This window comes from Podarcis pityusensis, assembly GCF_964106645.2.
Source record: "Podarcis pityusensis genome assembly, chromosome: Z".
Taxonomy (NCBI): domain Eukaryota; kingdom Metazoa; phylum Chordata; class Lepidosauria; order Squamata; family Lacertidae; genus Podarcis; species Podarcis pityusensis.
Window position 1 is genome coordinate 35,019,334 of NC_138044.1, and position 20,664 is coordinate 35,039,997.

At 38.3% G+C, this 20,664-nt stretch overlaps 1 protein-coding gene across 1 annotated transcript in view; it reads right to left on the reverse strand.

Annotated features, from left to right (window-relative positions):
- DIAPH2 (diaphanous related formin 2) overlaps window positions 1-20,664 on the reverse strand; it is a 346,556-nt gene that overhangs the window by 95,818 nt on the left and 230,074 nt on the right. Inside the window, exon 26 of the mRNA XM_080990485.1 lies at window positions 10,709-10,844. Within this exon, the coding sequence (XP_080846611.1) occupies window positions 10,709-10,844 (136 nt within the window). The remainder of the gene's footprint in view (window positions 1-10,708; window positions 10,845-20,664) is intronic.

Consider the following 20,664-nt stretch of genomic DNA (forward strand, 5'->3'; position numbering starts at 1 on the left):
TCCAGATTTACCAGCTGAAAGACAATGCTGTGGTCCAATAAGAAATGGTATGTGTACACACACACACACACACACAAACAAACACTGGCAGGGAGAGGGAAGCACCTTCACAGGCCCAGTAGATCAGCTACCCTTGTGTCCAAAGGTGTGACATAATAAATAAATTCATATCCTACCTTTTACCCAAGGATCTCTAGGTGGCGTATATGGTTCTCTTCCTCCCCCTTTAATCAACTATGTGAGGTAAGTTAGGCTGAGAGACTGTGACTGGTGCAAGGTCACCCAGTGACTTTCATGGCTGAATAGGGATTTAGCACCAGCCTTCCAGGTCTAATTACTACTAACCACTACTGGGCATGAAACTGCACTCATAATCTCTTCAAGCTTTTAAAATATATATCCTTAACCATTCATTTGGATTTTGTGCGCAAAGGTAGGCCAGTTAAGTGGTGTGAAATTTGTAGGCAGAATATAGAATTAACCAAAATATTGCAGAAACTGTTTGTAATTTTTAACCCATCTATTAACACTTTTTATGCTTGCATCCCAAATTGTATGCTGCCCATTATACTTCTTATACTGTACCTTATCTGCTTCTCTTTTTCAAGATGATAATGACAACAGCATGCATTGGCACCGAAAAAATGACATCACCATCCAACAGCTGCTAGCCTTGGGCTACATTTAATTTGACACCTGGTAAGTACTTCTGAAAAATCCCCCAAATGACTTTAAATACACTGGGAAAGCATTGCTATTTTTAGAAAATGGCAATCTGTCCTAATTTTGTTCATACACTTTTCTTAACAACTTTACAAAGTTTGATATGAACAAGACTGAGCTAGTACTAGAGCATTACTTTGCATTACATTTTGTGTGTGTGTATGTGAGTGTGTGTGTATGTGTACACATTTAAATGGTAGGAAGGTTAAAAGTGATTTGTAGCTTTTGGGATTTGTCATCTCCTTTCAGGAAGCCATTTCATGGTCAAGTATTCCTATACTCCATACCCACAAAGAAAATGCTTCATCTACAAGGGATCATCTTTAGGGCCTTATGAAATCATTTGGTTGTACTCTTTGTTTGTACTCTTTTCTACAGGCTTCCATCGCATTCTTGTACCATTTCTTGATTAGGGTCTTGACATAATTGCCCAAATAGATGGAAGCAATGGATAGTCTCGCAGTAGCTTCTTAATTATGTACTACATGACACTAGCAACCACATGGGAAGCAAGTCATCTGTAGCCTTCAGCAAAGCTGTTCAGCACTACTGTACCAAGTTAGCTACTTGTAAGCAGTTTTTGGGGGGGGGGGCGCAGGTGTATGCATACCCCTAAACATTATGTGAATCTAAGTTTGGCCTCATTAAGGGGCAGTATTTCAATATGAGTAGGAAAATGAGAGTACCCCTAAACATTTTTTAAAGAAAAAAAAAACACTGATTATAAAACTAGTACAGTACAAAGATGGTAACTAATTGGGTGCAGTTACAGCGAAGAAGATACTACCTGCCTATAACATTAATAACTACTACAAGTAAACTTTTAAGTGGCTAGCACATAGATTACAGTCATCTAAAACCACCACTTGCCACAATTTCATTGCTAACTAAATGTATCCTGAATGCTAAATAAATAACCTCCAGAACCAGGTTTTCTAGTAAGCATTTTTCTCCAAAAAACAGTGAATAATATTCACTTTTTAATTAAAACACAGCAAGTTGTGCCAGTGCAAATAAGTGAAGCTATACCTCGCATCAGTTTGTAAAAGAAGGTGAATAATTAGCAGATTGCTTATGATACGTCTAGGATCAGGTTAACATATTGAGAAAAAGTTGGCAAGATACAGATATGGTTCATTTTTAAAGAAATGAACACTTTTTTCAGAATTAAAATATGTTTTTCAAAGTTTTCCTGATTAAAAAATGCTTAATTTAAATGTTCAGCATTATCTCAAGTGGATCTTTCAGAACTGACCTAGGTTCTTCTTTTTTTCAACCATGCAGAACACAAATACATTGGTATAAAACAGAAATAGAAGTTGGGATATGTGAATGTGGAGAACAATTGAAGGTGACAATGTATGCGGAGTACTGTATGCAAAAATGATCATTCAAAAGTAATTAAACTGTAATATAATTAAAACAACATAAAAAGCAACTATACTAAAATAGCTAATAATTTAAAGAATAGTATGGAAATTATACAAAGGTCAGATGCAAAGTCCAGGAATGATAGAAAACTATCATAAAAACTAATGCTGAAAGGTAGCATGTTTTATATAAAAAATAAAACTTTAAAAATAAGAAAATAGGCATCAGGATTCATCAAGACATTCAGTGACATGCTATACCCAAAATCCTGCCTTAATGAGAAATTTCTTTTGCTTCTCAGCCTTGCTCTTTATCTCTTGCCATGCTGATAAAACATAACTCAGGGGGTCAGCAAACTTTTTCAGTAGTGGGCCAGTCCACTGTCCCTCAGACCAGCAGGGGGCCGGACTATATTTTTTTTTGGGGGGGGAAGAATGAATTCCTATGCCCCACAAATAACCCAGAGATGCCTTTTAAATAAAAGGACACATTCTACTCATGTAAAACCACAATGATTCCCGGACCGTCTGCTGGCCGGATTTAGAAGGCGATTGGGCTGGATCCGGCCCCCGGGCCTTAGTTTGCCAACCCATGCAATAGAGAGTTCTGGTTTGTTTGTTTTATTCCAACTCCACCATTACTAGACTGCATTTGATTACAACAAAACCATCATGTTTTTCTGTTGGTGGTAATTTTTCCTCAATCACCCGAGAGCTTGTGGTTGAAAGGGTGTACTGTACCTTTACTGTAAGTCTTTATGTGTCTAATTCAACAAAAGAATCCAATTGGTTTCCTATTTTTATGCAGAAAATTGTGGGGGGGGGGCATGTTATTTCTCCCTGCAATTTCCCTGCCAAATGACTGAGTAGTGAAGGGCAAACCCTGTAGTCCAATTCTAAACAGCTGTGGGAGCTTGTCTCATCTAGTTTCATAATCTAATACAAATTCTGAGAGATAGCCAATTTGTTTTCAGAAATATGTTTGTATTACATCTATATTATAGTCCAACAAACTTAAGAAAAACAAGCTAATCATCACAGTGCTTGCATCCTTTTAGTGTTACTTGCCTGATCTTCCTGCAAAGACTACCATGCCCCCATTAAATAACTTGAGGAACAGACTGGATACTGGAACTCACACTGGGTCGCCATGCTTGCTTTTCTGTGCATAATTTCATTACCATACTTACAATGACATAAGAAAGGCTAGTTTCATCACGGACCCCTTTAAAACCTTGGGGTTACTGTCTAAGAACAGACTTCCCTTTCATATCTGTGCCTTTTAGAACAACAGCCTCCATTGAGACTAGGGCACCATAGAGAATGTGTGTTCAGTCATCTTTGCCAATTATTTTGTTTTTGGGGCTTCAGGACCAATATCCTTTGTATGATCTTGATTTCTTCTGATTCCGAGAGCTCTGTGGCTTATCCTCTCTTAACCCTGCAGGAGCACACTGAGAAAACAGCCGCTTTAAAGCACTATTGGCAGCAATAAGAACAAAGCTGCTGCATGCACACCCTCTAAAAGAGATTAGATTATTTTCATGCAACCCTAAACTTAGTGTCTCTCCTAGCAATGTTTAGATTAGCAATGTTTTACACCAAATGTGAAAAGCCCTTAAGGACCATTTTACATGGGTCCATTGTGATTCTTGAAATAGCAGGATATTCCTATTTATGACCATGTCTGGGAAATGGGCAGCTTGAATCCTGCAGCGTCACAGGGGTGAACTGGATTTCCAGTGGCACACAATATTCCTGTCTCATTAGGTAAACCGTCTTAATGCCCAGGAATGGAACCCACAAAAAAACTAACCAAAACTTATTTCGCATGGTATGTAACAGGGGTGTCTAACTCCCAGTTCAGGAATCTGATCTGATCCCCAAGGATTATTTTTTTCCTAGAACCCGCTGATGTTGGCTGCAAAGGCACCTAGCTAGGATGGGCAAAGCTCAGTCCCCTATTGGAGATGCAAACTGTCCCCTCTCCCCAGCCAGCAGATTGATCATTTGATGAGCAGAGAGAAATTTACAGCCCCCCACTCAGCTGATCTGCACGAATTAGCTGAGGAGGGATGCATGCCTGTGTGTATGCCCAAGGCTCTATATGCCTTTTGTGTGAGGGCTCGGTATGCAAGAGTGTGTACTGGACACACCGTTATACTGCCACAGTTGCCACTAGCATGCAGGCATGCAGGCATGGAGAATTGGCCATGGTTAAATGTAGCCCTCATGACAAAAAACAAAGCAAAAAAACAACAACACAAAACCAAAAAATCCTGCTATATAACCTTTGGACTGTGTTTACCCTTCAAAAACACATTGAAAATCATTCTTTGAACTTTGGATAGCATTACAGTAACAAAGGAATAATTCATTTGTTTCTTTAAAAAATATAACTAGCTTTTAGCATACGTATAAAGTAAAGGTAAAGAGATCCCTGACCATTAGGTCCAGTCACGCATGACTCTGGGGTTGGGGCGCTCATCTCACTTTACTGGCCAAGGGAGCTGGCGTACAGCTTCCGGGTCATGTGGCCAGCATGACTAAGCTGCTTCTGGCGAACCAGAGCAGTGCACGGAAGCGCCGTTTGCCTTCCTGCCAGAGCGGTACCTATTTATGTCCTTGCACTTTGACGTGCTTTCGAACTGCTAGGTTGGCATATAAAGTTGCCAAGTTTATTTGCCTAGTTTTCCTGGAGATTGAAAATAAGATGCAGGCTTGCATTCCTGAAGCATTGTTGTTGTTTGTTTGTTTATACCACTTTGAATTGTTCTTACATCTAGATTTAAGTATTTTCTAGGACTTCAGGGTTACGTTTTGCAATATAAAAGAAGCAGGTGAAAATACCATATTCGTACACTGGACTGTTTTCAGAAGATGTGCAACATCCACAAACACTTGCGGAATCCACCATATTAATTTAGCAGAATTAAAAATAAGAATAGATAATAACATTTCAGGTGCAGGTTTTCATAATGAACACATCTTCTAAAGTAAGTTGAGAAAAATATCTCAGTCTACTGCTATACATTGGTAGAGTTCACCACTCTACTTTTATATTATACTAAGCAAATTCCAATGTGGATAAGTTAGAATACAGGAATTTTAAATCCATGGATAAAGACTTCCCAATATTTTTTGCATAAATAAAACTGATCACACATTCTTACAGCACATAATTCAATAATTAAGGAATCTCTGCTTAAGTAATATATGGAATTTCTAGACTGATGAAGAGAAAGCTGCAGATATTCTATTAAAAATATCAAATTGATACTGTCAAGTTGAAATCTACTGAAATCATTGTCAAAAGCTGTAAAGTCTATTTCTTAAATAGAATAAATCTGTGTAGTTGCAAACTGGGATTGTCACTTGTGGCTTTCTCTGTGATACTGCTCAAAGTTCTCATTTCTTCATTTATAGAAGAGTGGTAATGTAAGCCAACAGATGGAATTATTACCTTTCTTTGAGTTTGATGCATTCTGTAACTTTTTTTTTAAATGAAGCACAACTCTGGCTTGTGTGCCATAAGTGACATTGCAACTTTCTGTCTATTACTGTTTGGTTTACAATGCCACTTTAATGTAAGCTTGCAAAACTTGTGCCCCACTAAACCAAATATATCATGCAAACTCATTTTTTTGCAGTCCCAGACAGGGAGCAAAACCAGGAAGCTTCCTGAGATCCTGATGCAAGTGCCTGTGTTGAAATGTGTGCAAGTATAGCTCAACTCATCTAACAAAGAAGTTTCAAAAAGTGAAGAAAGATACAGCCAACAGATATGTTTCCCCCATTTAGTGAAAGCTCTTTGTGGCATCTTGTGGACTTATGAAAGTATTTCTGTGCAGAGAGAGTATCTGGCATTTTACTGTCAAGTTGCATGGGAAGAAAGGGAGGTGAACATGAAACAGGTGTCCCAGGATGCCTTCAGGAGCTGATGAGAAGCTCTCTCAGAAGCACTCTGAATGAAAGCTAAGCAGACAGAAATAAGCAAAGGGACTTAACTTGCAGTGGAGCATCTGTACTATAAAGTGTGTGGAAGTAACACCTATGGTTCAATAAAGATGCAATCTACTGCTTCCTTACCTTCCTTCAAAGGTACTTGCTACAATGCATTTCCCTACTCCTAACCTAGATTATTTCCAGACTATTTTCATGTGTAAAAATATTCACTTTATACGTGTGTGTGTGTGTGAGAGAGAGAGAGAGAGAGAGCGCAAATGACAAGGCTTTACAAGTTGTACATGATCCTGTATAAGATCACAAAATTGCACAAAACCTAAAAAACATTTAAGGCTAATTCCATACACAGAAATGGAACCATCAGATACTCACACACCAACCTGTGCAATCCAGACTAACATGTGCCACAAGAAGAGAGAAACTACTGCAAGGAGTGCCTACAGAGCAATTGCTCAAGTGAAGGCAAGGTTAGGGGGCACAAAGCAATGTTGTGTCCATAATGTTTCTATGCCTGCTATACTGTTCTCTCTCAGTTGTTCTTCTTGAAAGACACAGTCCAACGTGCCACTTATCAGTTGAAGAACACATTTGTGAAATGCTCTCCCCAGGGAGGCTAAAGATATGTAATGAAGGCGCCAGAAGAAAACATTTCTCTTTAACCAAGCCTTTGGCTGACTGAACATTCCATGACCTTTTAAATGGAGGTGGGCATTATTCATTTGTTTTGCTTTTGTTTTATTGTGTAGTTTGTATTTTCATTTTGTATTTTTATGTTTGGATGTGATCTTCAGATAAAGGATGGTATACAAATTTTATTAATAATGATAATAATACCAAATTGTGTTTCTGTGACAGCCAACACTATACCCCGCCTATGGAGTCCATTTGGTGCATTCTGCTACTAATAATCAGGTGCAAAGTAGAGAAGTATAGAGAAAACAAGTGATGTCTAGGCATCTTAGAATCAGATAATTATTTACAAATGGCTTAGGTGCATGGTAAAACTAAAGTTTATGCTGTGAACATTGTCTCTTCTATCTTCTAATGCTGTGGTAATGGGGTGTATCAGTTGTATGCATCCGTAAGCGGAAGGCAATACTGACAAATTTAGCTATAACTAGGGTTTCTTTGCACTGGACTGTTAAAAAGGCATGAACATGTTGCATTCATTGTGTAAAGGGCTATCAGGGCCAGCCCAGTACATTTTGGCACCCGTGGCAAACCACAAAATGACGCCCTCCCTCCCCCACTCCCCGCCAGAGAACAATGAGTGAGTGAAGATTGAGATCATGAATGGGGTTGGGTAAAGATTTACATTGGGAACAAGGGTGGGAAAAAAGCATCAGCACCTCCTATTCACCAAGAAGCCACTGTAAAGATGGCATGAGAGGGGGGTTGCCAAGGAGGCATGGATTCAGCCTCCAAGGAATGCTGTTGATGCCACTGTGGCGGTGGCAGCAGGCAATTCATTCCTGGGAGGCTGGATCTGCTGTACCTGTGAATCCTGTTGCCTCATGGGTGGGCCAACCTTGAGAACAGGGAAGCTTTTAGCAATAATGTCATTGTGTGTGTGTATATATATATATATATATATATATATATATATATATGAGCTTATTAAGTGACTTGTGATTCAGCTTTTGGGATTCAAATGTTTTTTCAAAAGTAAAGTACCTTGACATCCCAGATAGCTGTCAGCCCCCTGTAATGAACTCCATTCCACTGTCTTCATCTGTGCTAAGGGAATGTTAATATACCTTTCAAAACAATTAAATCAATACTAATTGTGACTGAAGCAGCTCATTCTTCCATTTATCCTTGCACTGCTAGTTAAAAAGTAATTTTAATTGTCATGGTAATCAGATATAAGGAGACATTAAATAACATTTGCATCAAAATTACTGCCATCGAATTTGCTCTTCTTAAAAGGCTATGTATTTATTGTCCCCCCCCCCCACTCCATACACACACACACACAATTGTTATGTATGCTGAGTTACACATATAGTTCACTATAGCAGATATTCAGGTCAAATGTGTACTTGTTAACAGGAAGGCTGTTAAAAGTGTTTCAAATTCTTGCCATTATTCAATCCTTTCGCTGGCCATTGGACTGCCAGATGAGATCGTTTCTTATATGTCCTTTGACAAAAAGATGCTAACGGGCAATTGACCCCTTTTGAACATAGCACATTATGTAAAGCAACTCAGCTTTACATTACACAAATTTTTTATTAATGCCTCCTTTAGGGTCCAGTGTCAAAAAGTCATGGTGGATATCTAATTGGGACATAGAGATAGATGATAAGCAGTGGAATACTCTATGGAAAAAGCCTCCATACAGGTCTTTGTCAGCTCAAACTTTCTTTAATGTTAGTACATGGCTGGCACCTTACTCTGCAACAGTTTCTGTTTGTGCACCTAGGTATATCATCAAAGGGGCTGCCACACAGTTGGCACCTATAAGCACATGTGGTAGGATGTCCTAAGGTTGAATTTTGGAATAAGGTGTTTTCTGAAATCTCTTTAATAACTAACTAAACTTTTGATGCATCTTTCTACTTGTTCTTTTGAAACTATATATGGAAACAGAACAGGACTTGGAATGTAAGTCACAACAGCAGCCCAGAGCTCCACTGCCAAATCCTGGAAGCTCTTCAATCTTAATAATTTGGATTGCTGATAATCTAGTCTGGCAACTTGTCTGCCTTGAAAATATATCTCATGAACTAAAGGTTTCTAAAGGGAGGATTTCAGAATACTGGGTTTTTTAAATTGTTTTTGCTATATGACATGATTTATTTCTTATACGAATATAGCCACTCAATGTCATCTAAGACTTTATATAAACATTGTCCTCAATAAAGATGTAATTCACAGGTGAAGAATACTTTTATTTTTACATATCTCATTTGTAAAAGGGAATCTTTGTATGATTCAATACTTCATTATTCATTTTGTAATCCAGCCAGTAATGCTTTAAGGTTATTTTTTTTATTACTTGTTTTCTTTACTTCTGTTATGTTTGTAGTTTTTAACAAAATCAACAAAATATTAAAAGTGGGGAGAAATTCAAAGTGGAAGTAAAATAAATAGCAAAATTTAAACATGGAAATGGTCCGAATATAGTGTCATGGTGCTGTCAGGCATAGAATGTCCAGAGTGACACTGACAAGTTAGGGAAAGTTATGTCAATCAGTCCTACATCTCTCAGGTACTCCTAGGTGTGCACCAAATGAGGCAGTTGCTGCAACAAAGAGGCCCCACACTCGACCTCTGCTTATGTATCTCCCCTTTCTGAGCTACACCTGGATGTAACCTTTGCTCCTCCCGCTTCAATCTCTTCTGGTTCTGGGAGACAGTGGAGAAGGAAAGGTGGGGGCAAGAGGAGGAGGAGGTGTGAAAGCCCATAGCCCAACCTATCTCTACCTCCTCAACAGGTAATATAAATTGGGAAGGGTAAAAAACAAGCAAGGGGCTATGCTTTGTGATAGGCATCATACAAACAATAGCTACGGCATTAGAGAAAAGCTTGGGTGCAGCAGCATGTATTCTTTTCTCTTTTTTAGAGCCTTGAGTCAAACAGCAAACCACTAGCTCATTTGTGCAATATTAGACTATGAATCTAAGGTGCTGCCTTTCTCTAAAATAGAAAAAAGATACTTTAATGTGCAATGTTTTTATTCCAAAACTCATCTAATTGGTTCAAATTCTGAGAAGTCCTGTTGCCTCAATTCACCCTAATTATAAGGCTTGTTCTACCATTCAACTAATACACCTTGGCATCTTACATAAGATTTGTCAAGAGAGAAATGTTGTTATTTTTGCTAGAACTGAATCCTGTCAGATTTGCTCACTGGGTAGAAAAGACAAGTCACAGTCACACACTGAGCATTTTTATGTGTTTTATGATTGGGATGGATTAAGCTCTGCCTCACAACAGAACTGAAATGATCACAGAAGGGAGAACAGCAAACTGCAGGGTGAAGTAATCTCTCGTTCAATCTAATTCATATTTGTGTCATCTCTCTTCTCCGTTTCAGGAACCCAAAGGGATGGAAAATAAAGCATGCATTTCAACTGTCTTTTGGAACTCTGCAAAGCACAGATATTAGGGGCCTATTGATTCTTCCTCTCCTTTCCTTCCTGCGCCCATTCTCACAGAATGCTGATGTGCACATTATAGTGTCATTTCAACTAACCAGAAATCTTAACGTAAGGTTTTCTTTATCATATCCAATTGTCAATCTGTAGTGAGGCTTGCAGCTGAACCAGCTCTTGAAAGAGCACTGCTGAGAGCGCATCCATGTATAATGGGAAACCTTCAAACTACAGAAGAGAGATGTTAACTGCTGCACACCCACTATTATAAAGATGTTTGTAGAATAAAAAATTAAAACACTGCAGTGATTTTTAGAACAAGTAAATCCATTTAAAAACACACACATTTAAACAAGTCAATAACTCAATACAAAATGCTTTGGAAAAGACTGTAAGAAATGGCAGTGGAAGAAGGAACAAAAAAACTAGACATGGAGAAGATGCCTGGACATGCTATCTCTTTCTGCACCTTTAATGCAGCAATTAAGTCTCTTTTACAACTGAGAGTGGTCTTAACCAGATCAGATCTATTACAAATGCTTACTTACCTTTATTCATGTCAATCAGTTGCTTCTTCTTCTGTTGCCGCTCCAGTTTCTCACGTTCTGCTTTCTCTTTTGCTAGCTTGGCTCTCTTAATTTTCTCCTCCATCTCTCTTCTCTTGTTATTTTCCTTCAGTGCCTCCTGCATTAGGCAAGTGAAACACAGTGTTTTTCCATTACTTATGCACAGCAAATTGAGAAAACCTTGTTTGTGTATAGACCTGAGTTGTATTTTAGTTGCCTGGAGAAAGATCATGTCGCCTTTGAAGGTGCCAGGTGAATAACAGTTTTCTAACTAACAATAAAAAAACACCCCATCAAGTCTTTGTGCCTTTCAGTCTGAAAAATTTTTGACATACAAGCCTATCCAGAACAGAAATTCAAAGTAATGGAAAATAAATGCCTATGTTACAAAATTATTAATGGATGACACCTTGAGCAAGTGAACAAGTCCCCTATCAAGTACAGATAAACTTCAAAGTGAAGTTCAGAAATACATTGTGCCCACTCAACCAACAGACACTTGGTATTAATCTACTATGGCATACCTCCAAAGGAAACAAAAGAACATGTAGCAGTCCATACATGCCTAAGAAAATGTACAACTTCTGTATCCTGACTATGGTTTCAATATAGCAGAAACATGGAAATATCTTCCTAATGCAAATTTCTTTCTTTGGAAACTTACATTTGATGAAGTTTTAAATCAACAAAAACATTGCTAGTCTTTTCAAATGAGTTGTAACCACTACCAAGCAGTTTTCTTTTGGAATGAGTCTAACTAGTGCACATCACAAACAATAATTTGAAACGAAAAGACAACTAATAAGTTTAATATATACAAAACCATCTTTGGGGATCTAGCAGGCAATTATGACCAGACACAGGTGTGGTTGTTGTTGGGTTTTTTTTGGGGGGGGGGGTTGCTCTTAGGTCCTGGAATTAAACCTTTTAAAATACACATAAAGGTTCTTATGGTCTGGATCACACCAAATGGCCGGTTTCCACACTTGCACTGCAATTTTTTAACTTACTTATGGGATCTTAACAAACCATAGTTTTCTGTTTCATCCACAGTGGTACAACAATGTTGATGCCATAGCTTGCCTTGTTTGATTTGCCAAATAAGAAATTGTAGCACAACAGGAAAGAAGGGAAGAGGAAAAGTGAACATATAAGCTGAGGTTTAAGCCTACTTATGCACATAATATGTTATACTAGTGGCCAAAATTGTGGAAACCTTTTGGAGAAAGTGTATTTCTGAGGTTTGATGGCTCATAACACCACTTTGTTTTGGAGTAATACCATAAAATTATACATCAATGGAAAGATAATCTAATGAAGAATATAATGCAACAAAGTTTGTTCAATTATGTGTATTCTATCAAAAGCTATAGCCAAATAACCAGAAAAATGAGTATTTAGAGAGCCAATCAGGTGTCATCTTGTTTTGGCAATGATGGTTCATAACACCACTTTTATTTGGAGTAAACCTTTAAATTATTTATCAATGGAAGAACCTAGAACCTTATCTTTATGTTCTATATAGGTGTCATAAAAACACACCTTAAAGGGTAGCTTGTAACACACCAAGGAATGCACTCACAGATATGCCTTCTCAACTTCAGTCAAGTGAAAACTCTACTTCCTACAGGAGTTCTATCTGTGCAGCGAAGCACACGGGGAACTTGGTCAATATGAAGGTTCTGAGTCCTTCCAAACACCAGCAGTTGGTCACCACTTTAACAATTAAATTTGCTCTTATGTTGTGCCCGTTGGGTGGATATCAAAACTCATTGGTAGGATTTTATTATTATTATTATTATTATTATTATTGCACCTAGTAATAACAACTGTGCCTTTTTAGGTTTTTAAAAATAAACTTCCACAAATGCTTCATGTCTTTGGAAATCTCCATAAACTGATATAAGCTACTCTTATACATTAAAAGTCACCCTGAATTAGAATGTCATTAAAAAAAAAAAAGTTGTAAGAGAAGTTAGCCAATGCCAGGTCTACTCATTTGTCAAAGAGGTTTTTGGTTGTCTCATCTACGACAACTCAGAAATATTTAGTGTCTTTGCTGCTGTAGTGACTGATTTGTCTATAGTGAATCTGACATACTACAGGAACAGAAAAGTCTGTGCTAGAAAAACAGACCACAATGTAGTGTAGTATATAAATTAAGAAGGAAGCCAATTAAATGAAGTAAGCAATTTAACAGTTGGGAGGGGGGAGACACTTGCAAACACATTCCAAATTGTGTCACCTGCCTCTATACTTGTCTATCTAACGGTGGACAACAGTAAATATAAATGTTAAAATGCCTTGGGGTCAAATCTGTTATGAAAGGTCAGTAATTTCTCTTTTCCTCAACCATTAAATTTAATGGCATGTGAATTAAGCCATTTGAATCTCCCTTGATGAGCTTTGTGGACAAACTTACAGGAGGTGAAGTCTAATATTAGGATTCAGAATGTGCATATAAGACCAATAAAAATGCTAAGCTTTTCCTTACAAAAATAAAATAAAATCCAGATTACCTCTTTATCTGCCTATTTCATTCAAATTATCTTCTCTCTCTAAGGGTAAAAGGCAATGAAAACGAATGCTTCTATTAGCATGGATGTTTATCCTTTAACAAAGTCGGGTGCTACTGAGACCAAGTGCTTTCTCCAAAGTAGAGTTACATTTTGAAGCAACTGAAATTAAATGTATAGTAAATGCATTTATCTCAGAATCTTTTTCCAGGGTAAACAGAAAATCCAAACCTCACAAATAAGATAATATTTTATTATATTTGGGAAATATTGCTAACATGAAAGCTTCAAAACCAGAGGAAGTCCCTCAGGGTGAAGTGTTTAACACAGGTGCTGTTCTGAGATGCTAGTTTTGAATGGGCATAGCCTTCTTGGATATAAATGAGCAAACTGAAATCACCCACATTGCAGTCTGTATTGGCGTAGCCCAGCAACTAAACTTACTTTATCTTTCCCAAATTACTGTTTATTGGTTTTTGCTTTCAAAGTCTCCTGTTAAAAATTCTACTTTCTATCCAGGTTGCTAGGTTGAGGGAGATAAGAACCAAGAAAAACAATAACTTTAGAGCAGTTGTTAGGAACCCTTTTTTCATGCAAGAAAAAATAATAATGAATGAACAGCTAAGTAGACAAGGTTGGTGAGGCTATATCACTGAGTCATTTAGAAAACAATTACATATAATTGGGTAGAAATGAGAAAGGATTAAGTGCACCAAAAATTAGTTGGGAAAAGCATTTGATGTCCAAAAGAGGGAATACTTTTATGTGTTATTATAATTTTATCTACTTGCTAAATCAGATATATATATATACACACACACACACACACACACACACTCCTAATGATTAAAAACAAAACAGAAAAAAGATGATAGTAACAAAAGCAGAAGTTACAACAAAAAGAAGCTTTAGTGTTTTTGTGTTAAAACTATCTGAGATCTCATGTGAGTTTAGCTGAAGAGAGAAGTATCTCTTTTTCTTGGGAAATTGGTTAGTTGTGGTATTTACTATAGCTGCAACCTACTGAAGTAAGCAGGAAAAAGTCCATGTTCCTCCTTTTCTGTTAGGATTCACATAAATATACCTCTAATATTCAACAGAGTTGGCTTTGTTGCTTTCTAAGAAGAAAAATTAATGGGTTTATCATATACGCTATGTCCTGGGGTTTGATGAGCAAAGCTTTGCAGACCAAGGCAGTTATGGGGGAAAATCTCTGAAGTAAAATATTAAAAATAAGCAGAAAGGAACTGACTGTACACACCTCCTTGGATATTAAATATACAGTCAGGTACTATGGATTATGCACTTATATTAAAGATTTGTTCTACTCCAAAAGGCTTTTCCTTCAAGCTTGCCTAACTCACTCCGTCCCCACACCCTCCTCAAAAAAAGCTCAGAATATGTAAGAGGAGGAAAAATGCATTTCCTGTCACTGCTCATTAGTACTATGTACAATGGCTAATAGGAAGTTAATGTGTAACATATGAGGGCCCAGGGTGAAAATTTCTAACCTGTTATTCATCCAGTTCTGGATAGTTTTAGTTTTATTTCACTCCTTTTGCACCTGAATATCCTAGTAATCTCCTTGGAGTTAATTACAAATTCAGATAACTTAGTTTGTTGAGCAACAAGACAAACTAACATCAAAAATACCCCAAGCAAGTAGTATCCAAAGCGGCAGATAAACTGTGTGCTTCCTAGTCAGGGGGCATGAAAAAAAGAGAGACCGACAGACTCTGCTTGCACTGAACCTTCTGGCTTGTGTGGAAACATCACATCTGACATGAAACTTCAGAGAAATGTCAAAAAGGATTATGATTCCTGGCACACCAAGATATTGTGATAAATTCAGCTGGGGAATGAACTTCACTAACTGGCAGGTTGCTGATCTAGAAGCAGCAGTATGGGACAGCAACTCAGCAAAAGTATTCAATCTGTAATGATCTAAATATGGGCTTCAAGTAAAATGCTGTGTCCTCAGCTCAGGGGTATTCTTAGATCCATTTGAGTCACAAGTGACAAAGAGCACCTGCTACAAACTTCGGCTGGTAGCCTTGCAAACTAGCTTGGATGGAAATAGCCAGGCTTTGATAAACTTATGCAATTGGTTGCACATGGGACTGCCTTTGAAAACAGTATACAAATGGCAGCTAGTGCAGAATGCATCAGCTAGATCTTTAACTGGAACTAGAAGGCATAAACATATAATACCAGTACTGGCCCAACTGTACTGGCTGTCAATTAGTTTCCATGCCTAATTCAACAGCCTTAGACAGCTTGGCACCAGTAAACATAAATGACCATCTTTCCTTATATGAACCTGTCCACATCCTGAGATAATCATCTGAAGCCCTTCTCTGCATGCCACCTTCAAGTAAGGTCTGGAGAGTGGAGAGGACAGTACAGGCCTTCTGTGGAACAGCCCTCTCTTTACTGGATTCTCTATGCATACAGATCCCACCCCAGCACAACTTGGTCTCCATTAAGGTGGAAGGCAAATGCACTTTTGTTTTCCTGGGCATTTGGGCAGCACCAATGATATGACTGTATAGTTAGATTTGATTTAAAATGTTTAGGTGATTTTGTTGTTGCATTTGTAGTTTAATTGTAAACCACTTCTGAATTTTATTAGTGAGAAGCAGTGTACAAATTTAATATACCTAAATTTCTGACTTGCATAGTGCTTTTACAACATATACAGCAGAATGATATCCCAGATGAGTAACTGAAAGGCACACAAACAACTTTTAGAAGATTTAAGTTATTTGAAGATTTTAAAGAAATGAAAACTTTCAGATGGTTTAGTTTGCAGTTACTTTGTATTATTTATTTAAAAGAAAAAAAAATACTTTCTTTGCAAGATGGCTCACACACAGGAATCATGCCAGATCAACAGGCTGGAAGATGAAAGGATAGCATTCAGTGTTTTTAGTTATCTTTTTAAAACCTAGCCCAGAGAAAAGTAATGATCAAAAGTAAAGGTTTTCATTCTTTCTGGTAACTTCATTGCAGATTCTTCAGAAATAGTTGTAACTACGCTTTTGAATTATATAGAAAGACCTGCAAGTTTCAAATATTTTGCAATGCACATGATGGATTTTCTCGAGTGCTGTGTACTGTTACCTAAATGACTTTCTAGCCATTGATAGAATTATTTATAAAATCATATTTTTCATATGAACTAGTATTATTGAGGACAGAAAGCATCATCAACACCATCCCAACCAAGATGATGATGATGATGAATTATTATTATTACTTTCTTGGTAGTGAAAGCTAAGGAGACCTGAGAGAAAACAGAAGAGAAAGTGCATCATTGCTGCAAGTTTATTACTGGATGATGGAACATAAGTTGAGTAAGCAGGATACCAACTCTATTGATAAGAAATGTGTGTGGCATGTGCTATGCTTATTGTTATTTATGTACTTATTTATTTACTGCCAATTTCTTTTCCTATACTGTCTTTAAAGGAAAAAATATTCCCAATACAGGACTTCCGGGGTGGCGCCATCGGCAATGGCGGATTCCCTCTGAACTGGAGGGACCAGCTCCACGGGAATCGGGTCTTTTCCGCTACGGCGAAGCGGGGACCCATTCAAAAATCACAGGCGGATGAAGCCTGTGACCATGGGACTCGGCGGGCACCTTTAGTGCCCCCCCAAACCTGCAAAGGAACCCATTTACGGGCTCCGGAGTGAAGAGGGGGAAGTGGTGCAGTGCTGAGAGTCAACTGCTTCTTCCGTGGAGCGAAGCCGCACAGCCGTTGCCGGAGAGCGCTGCCTTTTTCCTGGGACAATTTGGCTTTTAAAACAACCACCCGTTGAGTATTTAAGTTTTGGACAATTGGACTCTAAATAAGGATTTGCGAGCAGAAAGGAAAACTGGACTTAAAAGTTTAATTTAATTTGGCACTGAAACGGGAAGGTCTAAACAGGAAGTCAGCCGTCCGTTTCTTTGTAGATAGATTAAAGCAAAGACACAGCATACTAAAGTTCAGAAAATTGCTTGTAAAGGATTAACTTTCATCATTTAAAATTGTGGAACCCCCTTCGGAAGCAGGAGAAGAGGGGGGATTTTTTCTGGACTGTTTAAACCTGCAGAAGTGAGTGTAAAGTAAAGTAACTTTCCACCGTCTTGATCCTGGAGCGGGGTGTCAGGACTGACGTTCTTTGAAGCTCATTGACCAGAGACAAACGTTTTTGACAGATAGCTAAAGGAAGAGATACATAGTGATTCCATTGTTCCCCTTCGCATTTTAAAGGAACAAATATTGACAAAATATCTGAAAAAGGAAACTTTGTTGTTAGATCTGTTTTTAAAAGAAAAGAACAAGAAGTTTTTCCCCTAGAGGGAGCCTATGAAACTGTAACCAATTTTGAATCGGGAAGCTCGCAGCTGTTACAGATTACGATCGTGGGAATAGACTTCTGACCTTGCAGGACAATGTATTCAGAAGCTCTGTTGAGTGCTTTCTGTAAAACAAGTGCCCTACTGGAACAGCTACATGAGAAGACGGATTTTATGACTGATGCGATTAGAAATTTTGGACAGGCAGTGGGATATTATATAGAGCCCACCCAGGAATTAGATCAGGATTGTGCCCTGACAGAACAGATGAGGGAAGAGGATGTTGCTGAATCTTGGGTGCCAGGGATGGAGGGAGCTGCGGCCCAGCAGGAACATGAATTCTTGGATTTGACAAATGAACTTGGAAAAAGCCAGATTTGGAAAGATAAACTTTGGTTTGGTTTGGAAATGGGGGGTTGGATAGACCCCCCTATGCAGGGAGGTTTGGACTTGGCAATGGCCCGTGAGATGTTTGGGGTTGTGGGGGCTCTCAATTTTGGAGGGTTTTTGAAATATGTTCTTAAATACCACATGGAGCTTAGTGGGGACTATGGAAAAGGGGCTGATTTGTCGAGAAGGGTCAAAAGCATTGTCAAGCTGGAGTTCCCAAGAGTGAAAGAAGTAGGAGATAAAGGAAAATATAGCTATAAGTATGAAGAAGAGCTGCGGAAGGGACATGGAAGAGACTTAAGGGCCTCGGACATAAGGTTACCAGGTTAATGCGCTAGATTGATGGGATAGAAAGGACTGACAAAACCCGGGTCCAGGTGGAAGAGACGCTGGGTGAAGATTGGATTGTTATTTCTTTTATTATGATTGTTTTATAAAATTGATGAATGTTAGAAAAATGTTGGAACGAAATTATTTGGCTTTAGTAAAAATGTTTAAAGAATTATGTAAGAATATTATGGTTATGAGAAATTGGTAAAAATAAGATTTAAGTTTTAAGTTTTTAAGGTTTTCATAGTAAGATAAGATTAAAATAGATTAAGGTAAAGTAATGACAGAAAATTATGAAATATGGAAAGGATTTGCTGTGACAATTAATAATCAGGATACAAAAAAAGGGAGGAGGAGGTCAAAGAAAGAAGGTAATGACAGTTAAAGATATGAGAATATTGGATTTGTTTTTAAATATTTGTGGTATATTTTTGTTTTTTAATTGTGTCGTGTTATTTTTTGATTTTGATTTTTATTAATCTGTATTGTTTGACTGTGGTTTGTCTTTTCTTTGTCTTTTCTTTCTTTTTTTCTTTTTTGTTCTCTTTTGTAATTTTAAAATTTTCAATAAATATCATTTAAAAAAGAAAAAAGAAAAAATATTCCCAATACATTTTACATGTGCCCCCACAAATAATAATAATAATAATACTACTACTACTAATAATAATAATTACTACTACTACTACTACTACTACTATTACTACTACTATACCCTGCCATCTGGCAGGGTTTCCCCAGCCACTCTGGGCGGTTCCCAGAAGAATAGTAAAAACACGATAAAACTTCAAACATTTAAAAATTCCCTAAGCAGGGATGCTTTCAGATGTATAACATACAATTAATGAAAGCAGCAGTGTAAACATTCCATTTCAATATGAACCAAACATAAAACAGCAAAAACTACTGTTTATAAAATGCAGAATATTACGAATTAAATTAAAGGGAACTGAAACACACAGGATTTAAAAGCCCATTTAAACATAGCTGGGGAAAGGGTTGGGTGTTTCTCCAATGAAATGGCATTTCCTAGGGATGGGGCAATGAGCATAAAACATCCTTCTGTCTATTGTGCTGACCAACCTGATGGATCTTTCTGGCAGCTTCATATAGCTGAAGGTAGGTCTTCAAATGACCTTTAAAACCCTAAGTTGCTTGGGATCAGGCTAACCGACACTTTAATTGGACTCAGAAAAACACTAGCAACCAGGGCAGGTGTTACATGCTCTAATTGCTTACCGTATTTTTCGCTCTATAGGACGCACCAGACCACAAGACGCACCTAGTTTTTAGAGGAGGAAATCAAGAAAAAAAATATTATTTCCCTCCCCCCCAGCCCCAAAGAGCAGCGGACAGACTGCGCACAGCCTGCTCGCTTCTCCCAGAGCTTCTCGGGGCTGCTGGGGGAAGCCCCGGTTTCCCCCCCAGCCCCAAAGAGCAAAGAAGCCAAGACAGAGAGTGGGATCCATCCCGCTGGCTGTCTTGGCTTCCTCTTTAGCTGCGTGCAACCTCTTCAGCTGGGAGAGGCTGCACAAGGCTATGGCAATTCCTCCACCTCCCGCAAAAGCCCACAGGAGCCGCGCAGCTCCTGCGGGCTTTTCTTCAAGGAGGGAGAAGGGACTGACTGGCTGCGTCAGCCCCTTCTCCCTCCTGGGAAAAAGCCTGCAAGAGCTGCGCGGAGCTTGTGTGCGGCTCTTGGGGGCTTTTCTTGCCTGTCTTCCCCCTGCATTCGCTCCATAAGACACACACACATTTCCCCTTACTTTTTAGGAGGGGAAAAATGCGTCTTATGGAGCGAAAAATATGGTAGCTCCAAGAACTTGCCAGGTCCCTGCATTCTGCACCAGTTGAAGCTTTAAACAGTATTTAAATGCAGCCCTATATACAGCACATTGTAGGTCTACTTTGGGGGGGGGGGAGATCTAAAATCAAATCTTCTCTTTCAAGCAAGGAGTATTGTGCAAACTGCATTCTTATCAAGTTGTTATTTATTTCAATGGAAACATGCATGTATCTGTATTGCCTTGACATTATGCTATTTCCAGTCATTCTGCATATATTTACTAATGCAAGCATGTTTACTAGTCTTTTTAAAAAGTGAATACATAAAAAACACTGACAGTTGTGGCATTTCACAAATAGAAGGTGATGAAAAAAGTGCATCCCAGTTTAGCCGCCTTCAAATATACTCCATTTAGTTTTGTAGATCTCTCAAACCAACTAACCCGCTGTGCACGTTTACCATAACCCAACATTTCCTTTGGCTGATGGTAGGAATTCCTAGCACAAAAAGGTGTGCTTAATTAAGTCATTTGATGCAAAGTCACTATTGCAGCCCACTGTCCTCTTGACTT